Here is a 26933-nt window from a genome sequence, read left to right as displayed (position 1 = left end):
AACACTCTAACATTTGAACTTTGTGAAGATTTTCGTACACCATTTTTATACTTTTCAAAATTAAAACCAAGTAATAGACGTTTAACAAGCTTTCAATCAGTCAAAAATAAACTAACTGTCAATATTAAACAACAAAAGACGAATAAATAAATAACATGGCCAACTGAAAAAATATCTATATCTACATTTTTGCATTTTTCTTCATTTAGGCAAATAAAAAGTATCTATTATTATATATGGCTGAAAAGGTAAAAAAAAATGCTACTCAACGGGATGGCCAAATACAGGGTGTTCTATTTAAAAAAACCTATGTTTATGCAATATCGGAGAAACTGTGCGATTTGTAAAAAATCTGAGTACGCCAATGGCTTCCTAATAAAAAATAGAACAAATAATGTGCACACTTTTTTCTTCTAAATTGAATGACAACGGAGATAGAGAGGTTAATGTAAATGGGCCATTTTTCAAAAAAACCCTGTATATCTAAAACTAATCAAGTTAGCCAAGATCTTTTGGGACCAGCGAAGTAAACTCAAAAAAAGAGGACGGGACATCGATATCAGATTTTTTGTATCTATCACCGTTTTGGCTGTACCCTATAAAACTATCGAAAATCAACCACCCTGTACATGTTCCCTATTCTTCTGTAGGCGGTAAATTATTTCCCCCTTGTGTGGTTTTATTAAGAACCGCCTCATTAATCTCAAAAATTAAATTCAGAATAGTAAAAAAAATATCCTTAGCTACCAGTGATATCATTTTCTTATTAATTCGCCATTCAAACCGTTAACTTTACATATTATTTCAGTTTCTGTATCAGACTATGCATCGCATTAAAGTATATATGTCGCTGACCTTCATTTTCACCGTAAGCGGTAAGAAAAATAATTCAAATACATATAGATTTCATTTCAAGAAAATTATTTACCTACACAGTCATCATCATCATATTTTGATTGTAGGGTTTTCTAATGGCGTCTCAAAAGAAACAGTTTAACATCGTTTTGAGGAAATGAGACAAAAAGTTATGATTTTTTAAACACCCTGCATATTTCGTCGAAGTAGACATTTTGGCATTTCGAAACACAGGGACATATCCCTTTCTTCTTGTGATTTCTCTAATCTGGTGAACTTAATAAATTTAATATTAAATCGTCGCTACATGTGATATACAGGGTGTTCCATTTCAGAGGGATTCGTCAATAGCTCTGATAAAAAAGTATTATTGTTTTTTCATTATACCAGTTGCTTTTTACTCAATTTTAAAGGTATTGAACCGATTCAAATAAATTCAAATATTTTTCGAAAAGATCATAGCAAACGAGATCAAACGATATTCTTCGATCGCAGTGCCCTCTATCTTTTAGCTGAGCATTCTAGGGGCTACCACCAGAAGAGACACCTGCCAAAGGACTGCGGCAGGACGAGATTCGACGACGGAAATCCCAGGATAGTAGGGGGCATCCGGGCCTACCTCGGCCAATTTCCTTGGATGGCCAGAATAGGAATAAAGCAGGAGAAGAAGGAGGAGTGGTTCTTCTGCGGAGGATCTCTGATCAACAGGTACTACGTGGTATCGGCCGCACATTGCGAGGAAACGGGAAACATGTGAGCGTAAGTTGCCCTTGGAGATCCTAATATTCCAGCGTTTGATGATTTTCAGTGTGAGACTGGGCGAAAGCGACACCGAAACTCCCATCGACTGTGACGACTTTGGCGATTGCGCCCCGCCACATCAAGATATCGGTATTAAGGCCTACAAGTTTGCCAACTACTGCAGGACGATCAGTGAAAATGATATCATGCTGATTGAATTGGAGGAGCCTGCTAAATTGAACGGTAACTTGGTTATAAATGTCATATTAATGACAGAAATTAATGCCTTTGTCTTTCTTTGTTGGGATTAAACATAGCCATCTTTCCAAATAACTAATTCCCAAAGCTGTGATAGTATATAAGGCTGATTATCTCCTAAGGGTGTCCATCACTTCGAAATCTTTTTTTATCAAAAACCAATAATTACGATTTGTAAAGAATACTTTGCCGAAGTCAAAAATGACTTTTTAGGCTATTGATTATGTCTTAAAGAGCAGGGTACTAAGGAACTACAACGTTGATGGGTTTTTATTGCAAGAATCGTTTAAATAGTTATTCAGAAAGAAAAAACCGCAGAGTGCTATTAAATTAGAGGGTGGAAATTGGAGATAGGGGTGAAAATGCAACCCTTACGGTTTTTTGAGTAAATTTGAGGGTATTGCATAGGAAAAATTTTGTAGATAATGAGATTTTCTATCGAAATAGCTTATTTAAAATATTTATTTACTGCAAAATATATTAAAAACAATTTAACAAAGAAATGCAAAAAATTCAATTTTTTGTTTTTATTACTTTTATCCAAATAACTTTTTTCTGAACAGAGATAAGTATAGGCATTGCTTCATAGAAAAAAAAGTATATAAAATTTCCTTCAAAACAAGAGTCAAACTTAGTCAATTTTTCGATTTTCGTCGCTTTTACCCTTATATACGTTTTAATTCTCATTTTTTGCAAAAAAGGAGGGAAATTAAGACGTTCAAGGCTATTAAATTAGAGAGTTGAAATTGAAGTTAGCGGTGAAAATACACTTTTGCAGTTATTTAAATATAGCACGAAAACGAAGCAAAATTTCAATATAGTTCCTAGGAAAAATTTTTTAGAGAATTGAATTTTTCATCGAAATGGCTTATTTCAAAAATGTAAAAAAAAATATGCAAAAAAATCGTTAATAAACAATTTCAAAGAAAGCAAAAAAGAAGATTTTTTGATTGTTTTTACTTTTTTAATAAAATAATTTAGTAAAAACTTGAGAATGTAAGTACAATAAAGTTTATTAATAATGTATATACAGTGTGTCCACGGATGGAGTTGACAAGAGGAGAAACTCTTTTGTTTTTGACTTTATCGAAAAATGTCACTCCTTATAAAAAGTTCTGCCCTTCGAAAAAATCAGACTGTCATACAAACATCTTAGATTAGATATACAGGCTGCTCAAAAATTAAAAAAAAAACACGAAAATACTCAAGAGAGAAGTACCATTATTTATTATTTTACACAACATTCTTATAAAAGAAATCTGTTTATAACCTCAAATAATGTCCTAATACAAATTTTAAAATAAAAATTTCAATTCTGACTTACTCTATATGTATAGCTACTTTCCACCTCAAATATTAGGATTTTGATTTTAAAATTTGTATTAGGACATTATTTGAGGTTATAAACAGATTTGTTCTATAAAAATGTTGTGTAAAATAATAAATAATAGTACCTCGCTCTTGAGTATTTTCGTGTTTTTTTAATTTATGAGCACCCGGTAGATCTAATTTAAGATATTTGTATGGCAGTGTCGTTTTTTCGGAGGGCAGAACTTTTATAAAGATTGACATTTTTTGATATAGTCAAAAACAAAAGAGCTTCTCCTCTTGTCAACTCCATCCGTGGACACACTGTATATACATTATCAATAAACTTTGTTGTACTTACATTCTCAAGTTTTTACTAAATTATTTTATTTAAAAAGTATGCTATGTCGAAGGGAAATTCAAATCTCAAAATAATTTTTCCTATTAACTATAGCGAAATTTTGCTTCGTTTTCGAGCTACAATTAAAAAACTGAAAGGGGTGCATTTTCACCCCTATCTCCAATTTCCACCCTCTAATTTAATAGCACTCCGCGGTTTTTTCATATAAATAACCATTTGAACGATTCATGCAATAAAAACCCATCAACATTGTAGTTCCATACCATATGACATCAATCAAAGCCTATTTTTGCTTTGATCGACAATAACTCAAATCGACGAATCAGGTTCCTGAACCGCGTAAATTGAAGGGAATTAAATTATCTAAAAAAGCTTTACGGTACCTACAAAAGTGTATTGAAGTCCTTTTTAGAGACAAGAAAAAATTTGAAAAATTTTTTTTTCGTTGGTTGATTACTCAAAAACCGCTGTAGCTAAAAAATTTTAAATTCTAGATTCGAAAACTAAAAACTTGAAGCTTCAGTTTTATTTTTTTTTATTCTCCCTACGACCATTTCCGTCCAAGTTACATCTCTTTGAAAATCACCTAAAAATTTGAGATTTTTTTAAATATTCCTTATAGTGGGTTCCTGTATTTCCGTTGTTAAAATTCGTACCTCCACAGAGACACAAAACTAGTTAATATAATCATACAGTAACGTATTGAAGTGAATTTTACATTGTCCAGAGTTCGTACAACCGATTTGCCTCCCAACAACTAACGAAGTATTATCGAGAAGCCTCGTAAATGAGTTCGTGGTGCTATCGGGATGGGGCTCGGTGGATGGACGAAACCCCCTGGAAGGTTCCAAACATTTGATGTATATCATCGTTCCTGTGACAGACTTTAAGACATGCAAACGTACTTTTCCGGATATAACAGAAGGCCGTCAGATCTGCATGGGACAATCGAGGAAAGGTGAGTAAAAGTTGTCCAACTGTGCATCTTTTAGTAGTTTTTTTACGTTTCTTAGGACGCAACGCCTGTAACGGCGATTCTGGGGGCTCCGCAGCTAAGGCCGTGAAAGTGAATGGAGTTCATAGAATGTACCTGTTTGGGGTGGCTTCGTACGTCCAAGCAAACTGCCAAGGGGGTGCCGTATACACAAACGTCCCGTACTATATGGACTTTATTCTGAACGGAATTGAAAAAAGTTGATTCTGATCTACCTTCCCAAAAAGATCCAACCCCACGGACCGAGTCTTATAAAAAATGTTTCGGATCAAAGTTGTAGAATATCAAGAAAACTCCACCGAAAGTTTTAATATCAAGCAAAGATCAACTTGAAAATATTAAAGGAATATTTTATCTTTGTATCAGCAATCCATAGAACGTCAAATCTGTCATCCGGATATGGGGCCACAAAATCTTCCCACTATGTCCTTGAAGGTCGTTTGGAGGTTAAACTCACAATTTGTACGATTTTGAATTACTAATTTATGATCATGATCTTATATTTGACTCAACAGCCGGATCCTATCATCAAATTTTATTTATTAATCTAGGAGTGTGTTAAATTTCAAAATTATTGTCAAGATCATACTGAACACATACAGATAATAAATTCTAATACTTTTGTATACATTCTTTTTGTAGAAAAACGGATTTGACCTTCAAATAAGCCACAAAGGTATTCTAGAAAAATTCTTTAATCGCAGATTCCGATATAAAATTTGCCGCTGTTTCGTTTGTCGACATGAAAAATAGCGTTTTCGATTTAATTGTCTAGATTATTTTAACCTTACAACTTGTACTGAAGGTCAAATGCAAGGTCACCAGAATGCGGGTTTTTTGATATCTACAATTTTTATCTGAAACTGTTTTAATAAGACGGAATCCTGAAAAGTTTTCAGGGGACTAGGATCCTTTTGAGACACATTGTATGTATCAAACTTTGAAATAAATTTAAACAAACATAATAAACTGTTATATTATTTAATTTTCGCTTATCCCATACCACCTGAATGAACCTGATTGCGTTAAAATTAGTTGTTTCTTAACTATCACAAGCTGCGCATCTAAAAGTATCTTGTGCTTAAGTATTAGCTGAAACTCCAAAAAACATAATTATAGAAATAAATAAACATTCCTCAACTTCATTAATTTAAATTGCATGTTCATGAATTTAACAAATATTTGCAAATAAAGTATTTCTTTGAAAACACCTTATTTTCATCTGTATTAATAATAATGTAAGATGGGCTTTTTCGGGCTACCACACGGAAAAAGCTTTCCCGATCTCCGATTCTTGTTCATGAGGTTACGCAAAAATATACAAGGTGTCCCATTAAAAAAAATAAGTTAAGATGGTTTAAAGTTGCCTAAATTCGGCATAAAATTTCTACCACCCTGTATGAAATTGAATCATTTTGAAATTTATATTATTAATGATCCTTATTAAACATAAAAAACAGCACATTACATTCACTTTATTAATAAAAAAGGCATTTAATTTTTGAATCCAGATGTTTATATTTGCAGTATAATTCACTTAGTATTACTAAAATAGAAGGAAAGTAAGTTTTTGTAGAAAACCGACGTCTGTGGCAATATATTAATGATTTAAAAAAAATCATAACTGCAATCAAGTAGGCTTAGGCTTGTAATGTCACAATCGTCTTCGTTATACGTCACGTTTATTGATTTTCTGTAGCTTCTAATTGTTTACAATTAAATCATGGCAGTGAACAACCAAAAAAATAATGTAAAACCTTATAGTACATGTAATTCTTGCACCAAAATAGGGGACATTCTTATGTCTCATAAAAAATTTAAAGTATTTGCCATATTTACTGAAAAAAACTGGAATCAGTCCGCATCAGGAAAACCTTTTCGCAGCTATTCAAAAGTTTTTGGAGGAAGATATCCCATCTTTTTTACGTAAAACCAGGGCTCAGCAGAAGAAAATTTCATGAAATTATTACATATATTTTATGAAACACAGACATCTGATGGAAATGAAAAATAAAGGTAATAATTATGCTCCTCGTTACTCTCCGTTACGAAGAGAAGAGTGCCAGACAGAATTTCAAAAACATTTAGCGTTAATAGAAGAAATCTCGGAACAAATATTTGGTAAATAATTACTTGTATGTATTTATTATTTTACAATAAATAAAAACATAGCTGTCAAAAAAAAAATTCCACTTATTAATTTTGTTTGCCTAGCTTGGCAGGAGGAAAAAAAATTCCGAAAAATTTGAAGGTTGCGATGGGCAACTGTCGAAATTACACTATGTACTGCACTGGTTTAAAATGACAGGTGTAAAGTTTTCGCTGTAACTTTAGTATTATAAAATACACATCTTTTTGAATTAGGCAGTTTTTTAATTTTTTTTTTTTTTGAAAAAAATTAGATATATCCAAAACGGTTAACTTTAATAATAGGAAGCCTTAGTGAAAGTTAACCTAAAAATTGACGTAGAATAGCAATAATATACAGGGTGTTCCATTTAATGTAAAGAAGATGACGTCAACTTCCGGTATAACTGTAAGTGTTAGGTGGATACCATTATTTTAGTTGGTAGAGCATGCCCGATTTTTTATATTCTAGATAATTTTGCTGAAAAAAAACTTATTTTTTCGGTGAATTTAACATATAACAGAATTGTACCAACTTTGAACCAAAAAATTATTCTTCTTTTGCCGATGCATAATAACAATAATCACGAATTAATAAAAATGATATAGATGTACTGTGAATGTTGACAAAGTGCTGCGACTGCAGAACAAATCTATCTGATTCGTTATGCTGCAAAATTTGTAACACTCGGCGATTTATAACCTCATTTTGGACGTAACGAAGATCGCAGTAAGCTTTTATGTATTATCAGTACTAAGTAAAAAATTTTGAAATTAGTAAAGGATTGTTCAACCCATACATATCCTCAGCAAAGGCTCCATACTCTGCGACAACAAAATTATCTTTTACGTAAAGACATTAAGACTTTATTAGTTTTTTTAAGAAACAAAAGCGAACAATTTTGCAAATGTTTCCATCCCCCTAAGCTCCCCATTCGAGCCACTGGTTGATCCTCCTCAACACCCACTCCGTGAAGTAAGTAACATCCGTATAAACTGCGGCAAATTCTTGATGCGCGTGACACAGCAGCAGGTTGTGCGATGCTACGCCTACAATGTAAGCTCTTTTATCTGCTCCCGCGTATCTAACTAGTGGACCACCAGAGTCCACCACACACGGATCATCAACTGGAAAAAAATGCTCTAGATAAGGATCATGCGCTATCTCCTCCATAAATCGAATCAAGTTCACATACCCTCTTCATCATACGATACGCAAAGCTCACTTTCTTGCAGATGACGCTTGTAGATAACATCGCAAACCCTAGGATCCAATACGAAGGAAAATGTGTCCTTCAAATTTATAAATGACGAAAAATTGCTTCCGTGGACCGTGCCCCACCCAGAGTACACCACGCTCCATCCTGCCACGATCGTGATCTCATACATTAGTTCGTGATGGGACACGGGTTCTCGAGGGAAACAAATGGGCCTTACGAAGTCTGAAAAATTAGGAAGAGGTACCAGAATTTCGACTAAAACTTGGATTAATAGTCCACGGGCCCACGTACAAAAAAATAAATGATTACCAGCAAGTTGTAACTTTGCGTGCAGCTTAAGTTTGACGAGTCTCCCAAGATTTTACTATTAGGAAAATTCTACAGTGGTAAGTTTTCCCGTGATTTTCAGGAAAACATGTCAATCTGGCATAGACATGGAATGTTATCACCAGCACTTTTTTTTAAGTTTAAATGAAAGATATATTTTTTTAAACCCCCCAAAAAATTTGTCCGAATGTTGGTATTTTGAGTTTGTTCGCCACCCCAAATATGTCGATTTGGTGACATTATGGTTGGTGACAACCAGCAAGCTGATTTTTCTGGGAGAGTTTGGTAAAAAGATTTGAAATTAGTCATATTTATTTTGAAATTTGAGAAGTTTAAACAAATTTTATTTTATTCATATATTTTTTTTTATTAAATATAAATTTTTCTTCTACATCATGTGTAAGTATTGAAACCGCAACATTTTATCGTTTAATTTTGTCGAGCGAGCAAGAAAAAACCGATCATTTTGCCGGACAATTAAATTCTCATATTAATATTGCATTTTTTAAATAATGACGCTTTTGTCCGACAGCTGGTTATCACCAACCATGTTGTCGTTAAATCGACATCTTCGGAGCGTCGGACTGCAAAAACTTCTCAAGGATTTTGTCGGACAATAAGATACTTTCATATCAAATCTTTTTACCAAACCCTCCCAGAAATATCAGCTTGCTGGTTGTCACCAACCATAATGTCACCAAATCGACATATTTGGGGTGGGGGACAAACTGAAAATACCCAACATTTTTGTCGGACAAATTTTTTGGGGGATTTAAAAAATATATCTTTCATTTAAACTTAAAAAAAAGTGCTGGTCATAACATTCTATGTCTATGCCAGATTGACATGTTTCCCTGAAAATCACGGGAAAACTTACCACTGTTGAATTTTCCTCGTAGTCAAATCTTGGGATACTCGTCAAACTTAAGCTGCACGCAAAGTTGCAGCTTGTTGGTAATCATTTTTCTTTTTGTACCTAGGCCCGTGGACTATAAAGTATAGTTTTTATGATGATGATCGCAAGTTGAATTGTAATGTCTGACTTGATTGAGGAAACGTTAATTTCGAGTATCAATTACCGTTAAATTTAGCTGATTCCTCCAGGACCAGTATACTGAGATCGTTAGTATTGGTCAAACGGCAATGCTGAGCGAATATGTGCTTCTTTATTTTTATGTCTTGAGGAGGTGGAGCACAGATCCCCCGATAGCAGTCGATGTCGCTGATTATGTTTGTTTCTCCCAGCCTCACACTGAAAAAGAGATTTCAGAGGTACATTTTTAAGAAAAATGACAAATTGTTATCGATTCTATTTTCGGGGACTCACAGTTTGCTGTGTTTCCCGCAGTGCGCAGCCGTAATGACGTAATCCACGTGAATTAGTGATCCGGTGCAGTAGAAGAACAGATCGTTGGTGTTTTCGTCGTGTAGTCCTATTCTGGCAAGCCAGGGGAATTCCCCTATGCTGGCGAGGTTGTTGGATTTGTCCTTACTGTTGTAGTAATTCGTATTGCTGTATATCGTCGTGCCGCAATCTGTTGGCAGGTCCTCCCAATTCATATGTTTGTATTTCAAACCTTAGAATGAGAAAAAAGTGTATTTATTAGGTTAGTAATTAGTTGCGCCATCTGTTAATGATAAGCTCAACTAAAAACTCATACCACTATCCTTTTATTTATTAATAATAACAACGTCCATTAGACCGATCAAAATAACTCATTTAGAGGGAAAAAAAGAGAAAATTGTTACCTGGACTTTTATAAGTGGAAATGGTAAAGGGGTTTATTTAAACGAAAAAAAAAAAAAAATAAATGCGTGAACCGGGGCGGCGGAGGGTTGATTTGGGGGGTTGAAAAGTTATGAAAAATTGTATCACTGGGATTTCTGGCGAAAATTGACATCAAACAAAAAAAGTATCTAATACAAAAGTTGTAGATCATGCAAAAATCTGCATCTTTTGTAGTGGTAATTTTTTAACATAACCTCAAAATTTCCTAGAAAAATGCGAAAAACAGGTTTTTTCTTGATTTTTCGTTTTTTATTTCTCATTTCCCCAAAAATAATTTAATTTTGACGAAACATGGTGAAAGTATACCTTTCTCTGTTTTAAATAACCTCAAATTTTTTTAGATAAAAAAATCAAAAGTTTCTGAGATATGCATTTTTTCGGCCTAAAACACTTTTTTTTAAAGAAAAATTCTACTTATAAAAATTATCGTACAGAGTTCTGCCGGTAATCATTTTTTCGTTTTAACATATAGTTTTTGATGAAATAAAAAAAATCTGTAATCACAGTTCAAAAACATGCTCAAAAATAAAAAAAAATCAAAAATGACTTGCAGCAATGCAATTTCAGTAATTGTTGATAGTTAATTTGTTTAAATTTTAAAAAAATCAAAAACTAATTACACCATTCAATTGTACGGAAAAAATACAAAAAAAATTGTCTCATTGTCACTATTTTTGTACAGTATTGCTATAAACATAAATCGAATAGGTAGTGAATAAATAAAATAAACATTTTTTTTCCTTAGGATCGATTAGTTTACTTTTTTAAATTTTGATGAATTCATAGATATACAGTGTGTCCCAGATAAGGATGGGATAGGATTAGGATCTAGGAAACGGTAAGAGATACGGGGTGGCTCAGATTAGAAAAAAGATGTGTTTTTACGAATTTTAAAATAAATTACATATTTACAATGCCACTTTTTTCGCTCTATACAATGGCGTCAACATTTCTGTAATCCGACGTTTCGTCTTCGAGGGGCCATCATCGGGTTAATTTTTTTTAAATACGTCGCTGCTATTTTTATGACAAAATCTAAAGTATTTTTTAATTCTCAATTAGATGATATTACTAATTGTAATCGCTTAAAAAGTTTTTAGCTTGTTTTAGCTATAATTTAAAATTTTTCCTGAGTACGGCTCTGAACGCTTTCAAAATATCTATTGGATGAAGTCATAACAGTATAAAAGGCAATACCGCACAAAATATCCAAAAATTTTTTTTCTACTATTAGCAATACTAATTAGAAATAATAAAACATATCATAAATTCGTATTATGTTTTTATTAGATACAACTTTTTAAATTATGGATTAAAAAAATGGTTGGATATTTTGTGCTGTATTGAGTAATCGTTCCCTATTTCTTCTACTGATATTTTCGGGGGAACAGGCAGGGATCATTAAACTTAACCCTATATTTTTTTACATGTTTCACAAATTACGAATTTCGCAATCTGTCTGTAATATCTCTAGATATTGTTTTGTGGTGATATCCTTCGAGAACTTTTAGGAATCGTTCGTATAATTTGTGTTTACTTGAAGAATTGTACAGTACACGAATAAAATAATAATACAATAAAATGGATGTGCCTAATATAGTATTAAAATATTCTTCCCAGTTAGCCTTCATTTTCTCTCTAGTTTGTGGTTGTAGAAGTTCTTTTTGGTTAGGACTTACTGAATTTAACTTCGGTGTTTTATTAATTTCCATTTTCTTTCCTTTTTTGACTGCACGTGACAAACAAATAACAATAACTCTAAATAAAATAGCACTTTTATTTCATGACTAGCTCATTACTAGTTTTCATTTTGCCGCTTATTTGCTGCTTTCTGATTGGTCGGTACATTTGACGATATTGTTCCTCGTTTTTCACTTTAATAGCTCAATCCCTTTATGTCGAGAATACAGTATGAATTTTGTGATAGAACAGTAGTAGAGCGAAATTTGGGAACCACTGGGAGAATTCTATTCTCTCACCGTCAAGAATCGAGCTCCAGGTATTTTTAAAGCGTTTAGAGCCGTACTCAGGAAAAATTTTTAATGATAGCTTTAAGGGATTACAATAGTAATATCATCTAATACAGAATTAAAAATGACTAGATTTTGTCATAAAAATAGCAGCAATATATTTAAAAAAATTAATCTGATGATGGCCCGTCGAAGACGAAACGTCGGATTGCAAAACTGTTGACGCCATTGGATAGAGCGAAAAAAGTGGCAATGTAAATATGTATGGAATTTATTTAAAATTCGTTTTCAAATAAAACCAGAAAAAAAAAATAAAACGATTTTGCAAAATTTCGGGTTTTCATCAGATTTCGCGTCAACAGTAGACTTTGCAGTTAATACTTTATATTGCTGAAATCTCAAATCATCGAGAGATAATTTATCATATGTGCATTTGTAATTCGACTTAGATGTTTATAGCAATACTGTACAAAAATAAAGTTTTGGGCCAAACAATGAGACACAGTTTTTTTTATTTTTTCCGTAGAATTGAATGGTGTAATCAGTTTTTGAATATTTTCTAATTTAAACAAATTATTAACAATAACTGAAAAATTCATTGTTGGAAGTCATTTTTAATTTTTTTTTCGTGACTTGACTTCTTGATTTTTTATCTAAAAAAATTTGAGGTTATTTAACACAGAGAAAGGTATACTTTCACCAAGTTTCGTTAAAATTAAATTATCTTTGCGGAAATGAGAAATAAAAAACGAAAAATCAGAAAAAGAACTTTTTCGCATTTTTCTCGGAAATTTTGAGGTTATGTTAAAAAATTACTACTACAAAAAAGTTGTAGATTTTTGCCTGATCTACAACTTTTGTAGTGGATACTTTTTTGTTTGACGTCAACTTTCACCAGAAATCCCAATAATACAATTTTTCATAACTTTTCAATCCCCCAAATCAACCCTCCGCCGCCCCTGCTCACGCATTTATTTTTTTTAGGTTTATTATAAGCCCTTTTACCATTTCCACTTATAAAAGTCCAGGTAATTTTTTTTTCTCCAAATGTAATAATTTGATTGGACTACATAGTGAATCACAAATTTGATGTCAGTGGCGTACAATTTGAATAGAAATTTTTAAAACCAAATAAAAAAAATTATGTAGGTTACTAGCGAAATAATTTGTACAGTTCTGATTAATTTTCATATACAAAAGTATTCAGTGACAGTACATGCTTTTTGATGTAAAGGCCTTACTCCTACAATTGCATATAAAACTCTGCTTCGTAAATATTTAATCACATATTTAGACAAAAATGTATTTTAGCACAATTTTCATAAAAAAATCTCTACAAACGGGTTGACAGAATTAATTCAAATTTAGTTTCCAACTGTTTAAGAGCTTACCATTTACGGAGAAAAATATCATTGGCAAAATACATATTGCAAAGTAACTCATAATTTGTTATTCAAAATCAGCTCAGGAAACTGTTTCAGTGGGAGAAATACTCATAAAAAATATAAATCACAACCCTCAAAAAATTCCTGTTAAAATATTGGCTAATCAACATTTTTAATTTTTACAGTTAATGAACTGTACAGTGTACAGTAGTAAAAGTAAAAGTGGAGAATTTATAAACAGGGTGCTCTAGTAAAATATTTAACATTCATTCGTTTAGTATAATGCTGACGTGATGGAGTATTTCTGATGTCTCCATCGTCTTCAGCGGGTCAAAATACAGGGAGATCGTACACATGCTGTGCTAAGTATAAAGAATATATATAAAATTTTTATGGGAAAAAAATTACTTTTTGACATTCTAGAAGAATCGTAAAAAATATAATAAACTTTCCAATAAATTTACAGCCATATAACAAGTGGGTAAATAATTCAATTTACTTTACGGTTTATGACATGTCGTTATTTCTTTCCAATTAGAAAACTGAATTGTTGACAAGATTAGTCGTGCTTTATACAACATGAATTATCTAGAATTATATATCTTGGCTGCCTTTTTTGTCACCACTTATGGTAAGGCCATTTCCAGCACATTTTTTTTTCAAATCAGGATTAATAATTCCTATGACTAAATTTTCCTGTTTTATTATATTGTCACATGTAGCGCTTTCTCTCGTTCATTTGAAGATTTATTTTCTAACGAAATAAATTTGTCTAGAGCAATAATAATTGTTCAGTAATGATGTACAGTTTGTTGTTTACTGGACGCTTCGGGTACAACTCAATGCTGATCGGGGCATTAGACAACAGAGTAGTTGTTATATCATGAGTTATAAATTCTTGTATTTTAACGACATTCGATCCCCAAACTCGATTCATGCTAAGGATATCAGTCTAGATTATGCTTCAGTTTTGAAGCCTGCAAGAGTGCTAAAAAAATACGACGAAAGGTACACAAAGAGAAAGCTAAAGTAACAATGGAAAATAAATTAAAAAACATTATAAAATAGAATTTAAAGCAAAACGGAATCTTTCCAAAAAAGGAAAAGTGCAAAATTCTGGATAGAAGCGTCATAACTCGAGCCAAGACCAGGATGGAGTTTGTAATCACGCTATGCATATTCTTCAGCAGCATTTAACTTCTCGTTAATAAACAATTTGAAAAAAAGCAAAAAATTCGATTTTCTGATTTTTTTTACTTCTTTACCTCTAGTTTTTTTTTGAGTAAATATAATTATAGGCATTGTTTCATAGAAAAAAAAAAAGTAGATAAAATTTCCTTCAAAACAAGAGGTTGTAAAGTATTTTTGGATGAAAATTGACTGATATATGGCCTCTCAAACTTAAGCAATTTTTCGATTTTCGTTGCGTTTGCCCTTATACGTTTTAATTCTCATTTTTTGCAAGATTTTCTGATTTTTTTTTTACTTTTTTAATAAAATAATTTAGTAAAAACTTGAGAATTTAAGTACAATAAAGTTTATTAATGTATATACAGTGTGTCCACGGATGGAGTGGACAATAATAATAATAATACTTTATTTTCCTTAAAGACACTAATACATTTATAGGAATGGTCAAGATTTACAAATTAAGACAGAGTAGGCAAAAATGCCGAAATAGTATAATAACATGTTTCCATTAAAAATTGCTTTAGAGCGCCCTTAAATAAATATACACTTTGCATTGATTTAAGTTCCTTAGGTAGTTTATTATATATTTTAAGGCCCAAGCAGTCGGGAGAGTTAGCTGTTATTTTTATTCGAGCAAATGGCAAATGAAAATCCATATTTTGTCGCGTACAAGAGGAGAAACTCTTTTGTTTTTGACTTTATCGAAAAATGTCACTTTTATTTTACATTTACAACATTTTACAACATTTGTATAGAATAAATCTCTTTAAAATCTCAAGTAATGTCCTAATACAAATTTTAAAATCAAAATTTTAATTTTTTTGGTGGGAAGTAGCTATACATATAGAGTGAAAGAAGAGAATTGAAATTTTGATTTTAAAATTTGTACCTATTAGGACATTATTTGAGGTAATAAACAGAACAGAACTTTTTATAGAGAGTGACATTTTTCAATAAAGTCAGTTTCTGTGTGTGTTCTTGTCAATTCCATCCGTGGACACACTGTATATACATTATTAATAAACTTTATTGTACTTACATTCTCAGGTTTTTACTAAATTATTTTATTAAAAAAGTAAAAAAATCAAAAAATTTTATTTTTTGCTTTCTTTAAAATTGTTTATTAACGATTTTTTGCATAAAATTTTCCTTTTACATTTTTTAAATAAGCCATTTCGATGAGAAATTCAATTCTGTACAACATTTTTCCTATGAACTATAGCAAAATTTTGCTTCGTTTTCGAGTTACAATTAGAAAACTGAAAGGGGTGCATTTTCACCCCTATCTCCAATTTCCACCCTCTAATTCAATAGCACTTCGCGGTTTTTTCATCTAAAATGACCATTTGAACGATTCATTCAATAAAATATCTTGAACGTCATAGTTCCTTTGAAAATCCTATATTCAATAGCCTATTTTAGCGTTTCGACTAATTCCTTGCTATTTTAAGGCAACTTTTTGGACGTTTCTGTTTGGGAAGATAATCCGGAAGAATGCGGTCGGACGAGGTTCGAGAACACCACCTTGGATGTTGCCGATTACAGCAAAGCCCGAGTTGGTCAGTTTCCCTGGGTGGCTATGATAGGATCTATCCATCCTGATAACCAAATATTGTTCTTCTGCGGAGGATCTCTTATCAGCAAAAGTTACGTGATCTCTGAGGCGCAATGCGGAAGATTGGGCCAGCTGTAAGTATGAGACGCAAGAGGTGTTACGGTATATCGGTTATTATTAAATATAGAGAGAAACGACCATTTTTCACTGAGATACAGCCTTTCGAAAATCACCAAAAAAATCATGAAAATTCTTTGTTCTTTTAATTTTTTCCAGTAGTTATAATTGAAATAAAGAAACCTTCAAACAACAATTAGTATTTCTGTTGAAATTAAAATTGGAGTTCACTGCCAAAACTACCACAAGGGGATTTCTTTGTGGATATCGTTTTATTATCAAACTACTGTCACCATAGTAGAAGAGCATTGTCGTTCAATCCGATAATAATATTCTCATGAAGAGATTCTTCTGCTAACCTACTTTGTTGCTTTTCCAACCACCAATTATTAAAATTCAGCGGATACGAAATAAATAATAATATTCATATTTGCCGCCACTGAGTAAACAAAATACGAATTTTTTCCATGTCATTGCCGCTTGTCTAATGCTTTGTTTCAGAGTGAGGTTAGGGTCGATCAAAGCAGAAGACACGGAAGAGGAGAAAGATTGCGACGAGTGCGGCGAGTGCGCTTTGCCCCCTCAAGACATTAAAGTCAGGAAGCAGATATTCGGAAACGACTGTTCCTTGAATAGTGTTCAGAGAATCATAATTCTGGAGTTGGAGAAACCAGCAGAATACAACGGTAATGGAAACGATGCATAAAGCTTACAATGAATATATTTTGATTTTTATAATTCAGTCTAGAATTCGGTATTTTGATTCCTCTTTGAACCTTTGACCGTTTTCTGATGATGATTCAATTGAATGTGCCACTATGCCAGTAATCAGACCTTGTTCATAACTTTTGAACCACTGAATTTATCGAAAAACTAATTCCCGTAACTTCATCTGAAGATTTTAGCAAACCAAACCGCATCCTTCTAGATCAATAAATAAAAAAGTTATGAACTGTTTAGTTTAAAATATTGACATGGTATATGTGGGGTGATATTTACAGACATTATTTCTTTATTTATTTGTTATTTCGTTCTCAGACTTTGTACGACCGATCTGTATTCCGACGGACGCGTTTTGCCACACCTCGAGAATAAGGCAGCGTGCATTGACGCCAGGATTCGGGCATATATTTTCAACTTTAGTAGGAGTAACCGAAAGGAAAGAAAAATTTGACGACATGAGGTACGTCAATTCCGCCATAGTCACCCAGGAAGAGTGTAATGCAATATATCCGGACCTCCTGAAGGATGGCGAGTTCTGCGTGGACTATCCGAAAGGAGGTAGACGAAATACCTTATAATTTTTTTTTATAATTGTTACAGTGTTTCACCTTCCTCCGAAGCGCTGCTAACTGTGTTGCGGAAAAGTCTCCAAATATCATTAAAACAAAAGGAATAACTTCACTTGAATATTTGTCATTTGAAACTTAAGCAAAAAAGCACGAGTTTCCATATTAGAAATTCTTAACTTAATCTGGAGTGCCACAAGGCTCTCTCCTGGGGCCTTTACTTTTTAGTATATGTACTGCGGACTTTGTGTCGTCAGTAGTGCACACTACTTTGCACATGTGTGCAGATGAGTTACAAATTTTGTACAGCTTCGAAATTACAAAAATACAAACTACTGTTGATCTTATTAATTCTGACTTGCATCGGATTAAGGAGTTATGCGATAAAAATGCTGTAATGCTTAACCCAAATAAATGTAAAAACCTGGTTATCGGTACTTATCAAAAAACTAGTCAGTTGGGGGATTTTGCTGTTTATATTGACAATTGTTCTTTGGAAAACTGTAGTTCAGTAAAGAATCTGGGTATTGTATTTGAAAATGACCAGAAATTCTCATAACATGTTAGTGAATTATGTAAAAAGGCGTTCATCTCTTTAAGCAAATAGCGCCTTTAAAACGATATTTGAGCTCTGACAATAAATTAGTATTGGTCGAATCCTTAGTTTTGTCTCATCTAAATTACTGTGATTATGTTTATGGTCCTTTACTTAAAGATGATGATAAATTTAAACTGCTAAAAATTCAAAATTGGTGCATGCGCTTTGTCACATATATACCCTTTCTTCACCATGTTACTCCTTTTATTAGACAGTTGGTAAATTAAGACTCAGTGAAAGACGCTATGTTCATTTTTGTGTTTTTGTAAATAATGTACTGCGTAATACAACTCCTGACTATCTTTATGAGAAGTTGGTTTGGCGACATGATGTACATGATCGTCAGCTTTGTAAGTTACATGATTTGCAAATAATGCGTCATCGAACTGAGTATTTTAGATGTTCATTTACCTATTTATGGGCTATGGTTTTAATTAATGTACTGGTGCCTCAGGACTTAACACTCCGTAATGCACCTCTGATTAAGAAATGCTTTCGTGAGTTGGTCATGGAAAATGATTACTCCACAAATGCTGCTGTTTTTTAGTTTTTGACTTGTTTTTGAGTGTGTGTCTGACTATACTACGTATTTGTATGTGTATTGCACAAGCATGTACGAATGTTGTGTATGTATATTTATAAGTTATATTGTTTTTTACACTGTTTTAATAACACTATAAAATCATATTGCTTTTAATATAAGTTAATTGACTTTCTGAGTGGTAGGCTTATATGTGTCTAGTCATTTTGTGTATATTGCCATTGCACAATAAGTATTTTTTACCTTTTTACCTTTAAACTAAAGTAAAACTGATGATTACCTAATAGTGAACGCCCAAATATGGATCAAAACTGATTTTTCTCTAAATTTTCATTCAATTTCATACCCAACTTTTCTCCGAAATTCATCGGCAAGCATGAATTTTGGACGCAGATCGTGATCAGCGCATCGAATTCCTTCGGAAATGATATTGTGGTTCTCTTGGGTTTGGGCTTTTTTTTGTGTGGCTGTGTTATCAATAAATGTTAACAATTTTGATTATTATTAATTCTAAGCACTTCAACGGTGTTTCCAAGTGTTTCCAACAGGATTGCTAAACTATTTCTATTGATCCTAGCCGATTTACCTGGCAAAAACCACGGAAAATCGTCAAATTTAAATACCTGTCTACCATAATAAAGCTTTAATTAGAAGAAAGAAGATAAGAATCCGCCCAAATAACTCTCTATAGAATCAAGTCATATCAAAAAAAGTTCCAGATAAAAGTTGTAGGATATCAAGAGATCAAAATACTTGGAGAACTTGTATGACTGAATTTTTTTATCAGTCCGCAAACTATGGAAGAATAAACCACAATCATATTCAAAGAAAAATCTATAAAAAGAACCGCATTTACCAACAGTTTATTTATGATTTAAAGAATCCTCTCTAACTTTGTAAGTTATCATACAGTGTATGTGTATAATTTCAGTACAACGCTATGCGCGTTCCACACGCTGCTTATGCACAGTAATTGCAGATGCTGTTCTACTTTACATGCTCCGTTAACTGTTAGAGGTTGCTCATTAATTAGTCTACTAACTAACATATAATTTTAGGGAAGAGTGTTTGTGTTTAAAATCACCTATGTCTCAATCATTAGTTATTTATTAAATATACAGAGTGTGTATTAAGTACTTGTTAAGTTTTTGAAAAAATAGTGAAAAGAAGTCACTTTACAAATGGACTATCACCAAGTTAGTAAAAATTCGCAAAAAGCGTGCACCAAATATATGGAATATCTACTAATATAATATGTGTAACAATAAAAATTTGATATTTTCAAAAAACCAGTACCTTCCTCTAACAAGCAGTATTTTTCTCTCAGCGTATGTCTTAACTGAAATACTGTTATGTACCTACTTGTGTATTTGTTTTGTTGTTTGCCTTCTTATAACTCTAGAATTTTTCCAGTTAACCATAGTTGCGTGGGAGACACCGGAGGACCATTGGTGGAATACCTAAAAGTGAAGGGGGTGGCACGGGCATTTTTGATAGGCGTTGCGAAAATAAATCCCTTGATCTGTGAGGCCGAAGATACGGCTCCTATTGTGTACTCTTCCGTTTGTAACTACTCGGAGTGGATTTCAAACCAAATTGTATCTTCGATAGAAGCAGAGCGGAAGCAGGGAAGACGCTTATTCGCTGTCTGACGTGTTTTTTTTTTTTGTAAAATGAACGGTTAGGGAAATACATACATATATCTTCATTTGTTCGTTTATTATTATACCTACAAGTTCTGCTGAGCAGAGAGAATGTTCTGGTAATAAGTGGATTTGAGTTTGTGGGTCGTCTTGACTGAATGTTGAAGTAGAGAGCGATACATCTCACGAAACGTCGAATACGAATGACGTGTCAACCAAAACAGCGGAGGCTAGCCTTCGCTGCTCAGGCCGGCTTAGCCTCCGATGTATTTTTGGTGACTTACAAATAGACGCAAAACGACCAAATACGTATTTGTCTTCATTTCAGCAAAGGTCCATTTTTGATTTGTCTTAACACGCTTCTAATAACGTTAAACATCAAACTTGTTTGTTTTCAATATCGTTGGTATTTTCAAAATTTTATATTTTACGCAAACTTACACTAAAAATAATAAGTAAGTAGGTAAAATATATATGTTTGGAATGCATTTTTAACGCTCTTTCCGTTTTTGAATTAAAATACCGGGTGTTCCATATAAAATCATGTGATCATATCACATAAACTAAAAATAGTGTCTCATGTAATTTTATGCCATCGAATGTATCTTAAATAAGTGCCTCTAGGATGTTCAAACCGTTTTGAGATATCTTTAAACGTGAAAAGGGCACCAGTCGGTTTAGCCAAAAATCGATAAACGCCCAGTAGCTCACAAATGGTAATTGATAGAGAGATCCGGTTTGCACCAATTTTTACTCGAAAAATGAACTCTGGACTCGTCTATCTGTGACTGATTCGCAGTAGAACTTGAAAACCGACCGATCTGAATCACCCTGTACAGTGTATTCTTGTGCTTTTATTTTCAAGTTTCTGAGTGACATTATGAAAAAGCCTAAATACATATTAGTAACGAATTATTGATATGATCAGCACCTACTTTTTATCAGGAGAAAATAACATTGCTGCAAGAGGATATCAGATGTGTACTTATTCGGAAAATTAATTTCGTTACAATTTACATTTTTTATTTTAACTCGTATAAATCTAAGAACAAACAAATTTAAATTTATTGTTTTATGTTATGTTACCTTCCATTGTTGCTTTTTATTATATTCCGACACTGATGGGAATTTAATTTTAAATTAATTTGCAAAAATATTTAGAGGCTGTGTGGGTTAATTCATATTACATATATTATAAATATAACTTCAAAAAAAAAACAAGTCTTCAAACGCATAGTATCATCACAGCAAACATGTATTATTACTTTATATTCATTTTATGCGCATATTTCCTCAGGGGTACCGTACTGGGTAAAACTATTTTTTTTTTAAAATCTGCCTTATTTCCGATGATAAATATTAACATTTTGTTATCATTGTAGGCAATTCAGACGATACAGAAACCTGGAAGAATGAAGAGAACTGCGGTACAACGATGTACGACAACGACAACGGTAGCGTGGAACTAGGAACAGAAGAAAAATACATTGGTAAGCCCGGGCTAGCCCCATGGATAGCTAGGCTTGGGGTGGTCAACGTCGACACCCAAGAACCATTCTTCCACTGTGAAGGGTCTCTGATTAGCAGGCAAATTGTGATATCATCGGCTCACTGCGGTACTGCTAACCAAGTGTAAATGATAATTCCACCATTAATTATTGTAAGTAACACGAATTTAAATGTATCTTTTTAGGGCGAGGTTAGGAGAGAACAACATAGACGAAAACGTTGATTGCAAATTATCTGTATGTCCTCCACCCCCTCAGGATATCAAGATACGGACTCAGGTTGCCGATAAGCGATGCAACAAGACCAACAGATATGATATATTAGTAATAGGTCTGGAAGCACCAGTGGAGTACAATGGTAATTCATTTTGACATCAGCACTGTAGATTGTCGAATTATACTGTAAAAAATGTAATTTAAGACCTGATTCTACTCGCGAAATTATGGTGTACAAAGTAAATCAAATTCATTTGAGCCTAGATACTCCAATCGAATTAGATCATAAAACCTGGAGACGTTAAAAAATTATTAATAGATATTTTATTGCACTTTATGACGAGGGGTATGTAAAATGACGCAAAGTTGGCAAATTGAAAATAAGCGGCTTTACGTATTTTTCACTTTTTTTACTCCCCACGATAATCTAGAAGATCTATCGAAATATTAGTTATTTTATGTTGTAGACAATTAAATTACCTACAATTTAAGGCATCTAAAGTCAATAAAGGTTGAACGCGGAAAGATCAGTTTTCTAAAAATGCACATTATTGCAAAAAGCGATGGATCTAGATGAATTTTACGGAAAAGACGGTCAATCCAATGACCAACCTTTGTGCCAAACGCCGAATCGACTGACCGCGAAATTGTTGCTCCGGGTATTTGTTAATTACACAGCCACACAAAAAAAGAAAAGTAGTCTGTACTTTTCATGCGACATATGTTATCAGCAGTACTTTTACATCCTAATCACGAATCAGGTGTCAGAATTGAGCTATCATATCACAGGAATTTCCTAACCTCAAAAGACATGTCAAAAATAGCGAAAATTCACGAAAAAGTGTTAGGAAAATTAGAAAAATTGTTTTTTTCTGTATTCAAATATTCATTTATATAGTTAAGACATCGCCGAACGTGAATTAGCGGTCAGAATTGATGGTTCTTTTTCTAACCTCAAAAAAATTGGTCAATTAAGGTCAGATATCACGAATTTTCAAAAAATAACAAATTCGCGCCAAATTTGGTATACGGGGGTTTTCGGCGTCGCTGATCATGGATCCGAGGTCAATTTTGCAAAATTCAAGATAGCGGATCCAAGATGGCTGACCAAATTTTAAAAAAATAACAGATTCGCATCATATTTGGTATAAAGGGGTTTTCGGGGCCGCTGATCACGAATTCGAGGCCAGTTTTGCAAAATTCAAGATGGCGGCCGATCAAATTTTCAAAAAATAACACATTCGCGCCAAATTTGGTATACGGGGATTTTCGAGGTCACTGATCACGAATACGAGATCAGATTTACAAAATTCAACCCGTGAATAGATCTTTTACAGAAAAAAGGACAAGATATAGCCGAAAAAAAGTAGATTAACACATGATTGGGTACTCAGGTTATAAAGTAAAATGTTACAAAATGAGTTTCGCAATTCTGACCTCGAATACGTAATCAGCGACCCCGAAAACCCCCGTATACCAAATTTGCTGCGATTCTGTTATTATTTGAAAATATAGTCGATCATTTTGAATCCGCCATCTTGAATTTTGCAAAATTGACCTCGGATCCGTGATCAGCGACCCAGAAAACTCCGTATACCAAATTTGGCGCGAATCTATTATTGGTTAAAAATTCATGATATCTGACTTTAATTGACCCGTTTTTTTGAGGTTAGAAAAAGAACCATTAATGCTGACTGCGGATTCACGTTGGGCGGGGTCTTAACTATATAAATGAACATTTGAATATAGAAACAAAAATGTTTGTATTTTTCCTAGCACTGTTTCATGAATTTTTGCTATTTCTTACCTGTTTTTTGAGGTTAGCAAATTCCTGTGATGTATTAGCTCAATTCTGACACCGGATTCGTGATCAGGAGGCAATAATACTACGGATAACATAAATATGTCGCATGAAAAGTACATACTACTTTTCTTTTTTTGTGTGGCTGTGTTTATTAATTTCGTTCGATTTTTTTGCAACCAATTGTTTAATTACTAAACGTTAATTTTAAAAGTTAATATCGTAGATATAGGTTCTGTTTGATTCAAAAAACGTATCGAAAAAAAAAATGTTTGTTCCCGAGATAACTGTTTTATAGTGTTAATTGTGAATTAACTATTGGACATCGCGGATCGGGATTTTAGAGAAAATTAAAGAAAGAGTTAAACTTTTATTTACAGGAAGTTTTACATTGATGGTTCATGTAATAAATGCGCCAGCAGCAGTAAAAGTTGACGTTAATGAACGTGGGAGAAGGAGCGCCGCGCCGGCCCCGCCACTCCGTCGCGCGCGAGGTTTTTGTCTTAAACGTTTCAAATTCTTTAATTGTCTCTAAAATCCCGGTCCGGTACGTCCAATAGTTAATTAACGACTAACGTTATAAAAAAGCTATCTTGGGAACAAAGAGGGGGAGGTATTTTTTCACGTTCGAACTCTAATTCGACTGGAAGGGTGCGCAGTGGCAAAATAGTAGGTGAGTTCATTCTACATGAAGCGCCATATTTTGTTGATTTGTTCATTTGAGGACGAAATGATTGATACTTTTTCAGATTTTGTTCGACCCATTTGTGTTCCTGAAGCAGCAATGCCAATGAAGGGGCGTATGATTGTACCTGGATTCAGTGTGCCACATACGGAAACTAGGGACGACCAACAGAATGTATTTGTATCTGAAAGAGAGTTAACGTACGTCGAGGCTCGAATTTTAGATAAACAAGAATGCGACGCAATATACGCCCAGGAGTTGGATGAGGGCCAGCTATGCGTGGGGTATTCGAAAGGAGGTAGGCAACTGTTTCAAAATTATCGGCTACAATCAAATTTTGTTAAAGTTAATGTCGACGTGTGACCTTTTTTCAGTTAAGGAGCCCTGCGCAGGATCTCCAGGGGGCCCGTTGATCGCGTACGAAAAGGAGAAGGGGGTGAAGCGGGCATATCTGATGGGCGTCGCTTCTTACGATCTACAGACGTGCGAATTGGGCGGAATTCGTCCAGTTCCTTACTCTATCCTCGGGATTCTTGGTGGAATATATCTTGCAATTGAAGCAATTAAAAGTTTGTTTTAAAAATGAACATAAAAACCGAATCGAAAGATGTTATATTCCTTTAATGATGGTAATGAATAAAGGATAAAGTAGAAGCTCGTCTCTTTTCTCCGTTACACAAATGCTTTTGTATAAATATTTTTATTGTTAATGTTGTAGCATCTAGTTTTGAAGTCAACAATTTACGCATTGGTACTTTATCAAAGGCACATGTAAAATCCAAATAAATTATATTCAAAGGTTCTATGTATGGTGTCCATCTCAGACTAATAAATAAAGGGGATGCCGTTGTTTACATTCGATAGTGAAGTGTTGATATATGTGTATTTACAAACATTGGTACTTGTGACGTCCTTGACGTTGATGCCAATGTTACATTTTTATCTTTATAGCTAGGTACAGCGTTCATTTTAATTGATTAACATACAAGGATATACCTTATTCTTGATCTCGACTTACAAATTAGTTACTTTGTAATATGCATAAAACTACCACACTGTTTTCTTGCAACTTGTTTTATAATTATAGATTCTGAATATCCGAAAAAAATACATTGAAATTCCTAGCAATACAAACGCCGTAAATGGCATCATTACCTGGTATTAAACGGTACTATAAGGGACGCCATTATTAGTTTATTACTGTGAAATCGATATTAGCCGAGTTCAGTGTTTTGTGTCTTTTTAAACTGTGTTTTTTTATTTAATTTCAATAAAAATGCCAAAGCGGTGTATAATATGCCGACAATTACAGGAAAAGAGCCAAATATGTGCTACTTCTTTTCACAAGTAAGTTTGACATTGTTTCCATGGGCGTTCATACAAGGGTGTAAGGTGTCCTAAGTACTTTATTTGTTAATTTATTATGTTTGTATTTTGATACTAACACTAGTTCTGTGTTTATTTGTAGAATACCATAAGATCTTGCGATACGAGCAGTGTGGCTAGAAAATTTAGCCATATCTGAATATGATTTATCAAAGGATAATTATGTCTGTTCGAAGCATTTCCGTGCTACAGATATTAAGGTAACAGTAACTGGAAAACGATGTCTCACACATGGAGCTGTCCCTATTAATACAACATTTGGAAGATAATACGTTTTAAAAAGGTAATAAGAATAATGTAACAAACATTTTTAGCAGTGTTGATGAAAAGGTTGTGCCGTCTCAAAGGTTCCCCCTTCGAGAAAATACCAGTGAAGGAAATTTTATAGATGTTGCTATAAAACATCTTCAATCACATGTTGTCCCTGTTCCATAAGAGACGAGCTGTCAATGCTATAAGCTCAAAATTCAGTTTATTTTTGTTGCGTACATTTAAAACGTGCTTGGAACATGTTTATTTTCCCATACGATTAAATGTTGTTCAATGTAAATTCATTTTTCCGTTACTTTTAGTACAAATATGTTTTGTTTTCTTTGCATTGTTTATATTCCAGCAGATTTTAATGAAATATATTTTTGCTCCTTTTTTTGTAGTTTTATTTAAATTATTTATTTTAATAAATGTAGTTCTTCCAGTAATCGAGAACTACTATGAAATAATATAACTAATAGCAGGCAATGACAATGCGAATGCATCATATTTTGTAGCAAACTACAAGCTTTGATTATTCAGTTATTGAATGTTTGAAATTATTTGTCTTTGCGGAAAACACTATTTAAAGAATATGGGGCCCTTAATCAAGTAATAGGAATGTTATTTCATACCATCGGGGTATTTTCAAAGACACCGCAGTAAAACCAATAAAAAGGTGCAAAAAACAATCAAACCATCAAGGTTTTAGGTACTGAAATGTACGAAAATACTAACTTTTTTAGACATAACTTCACAAGTAAATATTCTTATAACATTTACTTGCTTAGTCCTACATATAAAATTTTTTACTTTTAT

General features: G+C 33.2%; 4 protein-coding genes across 4 annotated transcripts; 3 read left to right on the top strand and 1 right to left on the bottom strand.

Annotated features, from left to right (window-relative positions):
* Positions 1–785: 785 nt before the first annotated feature.
* On the top strand, positions 786–5421 carry LOC108917288 (venom protease-like). The gene is made up of 5 exons (XM_018723801.1): positions 786–875; positions 1368–1608; positions 1664–1839; positions 4251–4481; positions 4537–5421. The coding sequence occupies exons 1-5, from the start codon at positions 824–826 to the stop codon at positions 4719–4721; spliced, it is 885 nt and encodes a 294-aa protein (XP_018579317.1). The 5' UTR covers positions 786–823; the 3' UTR covers positions 4722–5421.
* Positions 5422–7566: 2145 nt separating this feature from the next.
* LOC108917261 (serine protease 7-like) lies at positions 7567–13425 on the bottom strand. The gene is made up of 5 exons (XM_018723766.1): positions 13342–13425; positions 9519–9768; positions 9271–9443; positions 7841–8086; positions 7567–7772 (listed from the first exon to the last, which is right to left on the bottom strand). Exons 1-5 carry the CDS (start codon positions 13391–13393, stop codon positions 7567–7569), a joined length of 927 nt encoding a protein of 308 aa, XP_018579282.1. The 5' UTR covers positions 13394–13425.
* Positions 13426–13889: 464 nt separating this feature from the next.
* LOC108917290 (trypsin-3-like) lies at positions 13890–20294 on the top strand. The gene is made up of 5 exons (XM_018723803.1): positions 13890–13966; positions 15978–16215; positions 16700–16884; positions 17237–17479; positions 20040–20294. Exons 1-5 carry the CDS (start codon positions 13915–13917, stop codon positions 20276–20278), a joined length of 957 nt encoding a protein of 318 aa, XP_018579319.1. The 5' UTR covers positions 13890–13914; the 3' UTR covers positions 20279–20294.
* A 1204-nt stretch (positions 20295–21498) lies between these two features.
* On the top strand, positions 21499–25111 carry LOC108917289 (anionic trypsin-1-like). The gene is made up of 5 exons (XM_018723802.1): positions 21499–21580; positions 21652–21901; positions 21963–22135; positions 24544–24777; positions 24854–25111. The coding sequence occupies exons 1-5, from the start codon at positions 21523–21525 to the stop codon at positions 25057–25059; spliced, it is 921 nt and encodes a 306-aa protein (XP_018579318.1). The 5' UTR covers positions 21499–21522; the 3' UTR covers positions 25060–25111.
* Positions 25112–26933: the final 1822 nt, after the last annotated feature.

This window comes from Anoplophora glabripennis, unplaced genomic scaffold (genome assembly GCF_000390285.2).
Source record: "Anoplophora glabripennis isolate ALB-LARVAE unplaced genomic scaffold, Agla_2.0 scaffold22, whole genome shotgun sequence".
In the NCBI taxonomy this organism is placed as follows: domain Eukaryota; kingdom Metazoa; phylum Arthropoda; class Insecta; order Coleoptera; family Cerambycidae; genus Anoplophora; species Anoplophora glabripennis.
This window is presented reverse-complemented; position numbering and strand designations above follow the sequence as displayed.

Excerpts from the sequence above, each read along its gene's own strand:
- LOC108917289 (XM_018723802.1), top strand. The coding sequence starts at position 21,523 with ATGTATTATTACTTTATATTCATTTTATGCGCATATTTCCTCAGGGGT. Across the intron at positions 21,902-21,962 it reads TGCGGTACTGCTAACCAAGT|GGCGAGGTTAGGAGAGAACA; the intron begins GTAAATGATAAT and ends GTATCTTTTTAG. Across the intron at positions 24,778-24,853 it reads CGTGGGGTATTCGAAAGGAG|TTAAGGAGCCCTGCGCAGGA; the intron begins GTAGGCAACTGT and ends ACCTTTTTTCAG.
- LOC108917261 (XM_018723766.1), bottom strand. The coding sequence starts at position 13,393 with ATGAGTTACTTTGCAATATGTATTTTGCCAATGATATTTTTCTCCGTA. Across the intron at positions 9,444-9,518 it reads TGCGGGAAACACAGCAAACT|TGTGAGGCTGGGAGAAACAA; the intron begins GTGAGTCCCCGA and ends TCTCTTTTTCAG. Across the intron at positions 8,087-9,270 it reads GGAATCAGCTAAATTTAACG|ACTTCGTAAGGCCCATTTGT; the intron begins GTAATTGATACT and ends CTAATTTTTCAG.
- LOC108917290 (XM_018723803.1), top strand. The coding sequence starts at position 13,915 with ATGAATTATCTAGAATTATATATCTTGGCTGCCTTTTTTGTCACCACT. Across the intron at positions 13,967-15,977 it reads CTTTTTTGTCACCACTTATG|GCAACTTTTTGGACGTTTCT; the intron begins GTAAGGCCATTT and ends TGCTATTTTAAG. Across the intron at positions 16,216-16,699 it reads TGCGGAAGATTGGGCCAGCT|AGTGAGGTTAGGGTCGATCA; the intron begins GTAAGTATGAGA and ends GCTTTGTTTCAG.
- LOC108917288 (XM_018723801.1), top strand. The coding sequence starts at position 824 with ATGCATCGCATTAAAGTATATATGTCGCTGACCTTCATTTTCACCGTA. Across the intron at positions 876-1,367 it reads CTTCATTTTCACCGTAAGCG|CTGAGCATTCTAGGGGCTAC; the intron begins GTAAGAAAAATA and ends TCTATCTTTTAG. Across the intron at positions 1,840-4,250 it reads GGAGCCTGCTAAATTGAACG|AGTTCGTACAACCGATTTGC; the intron begins GTAACTTGGTTA and ends TACATTGTCCAG.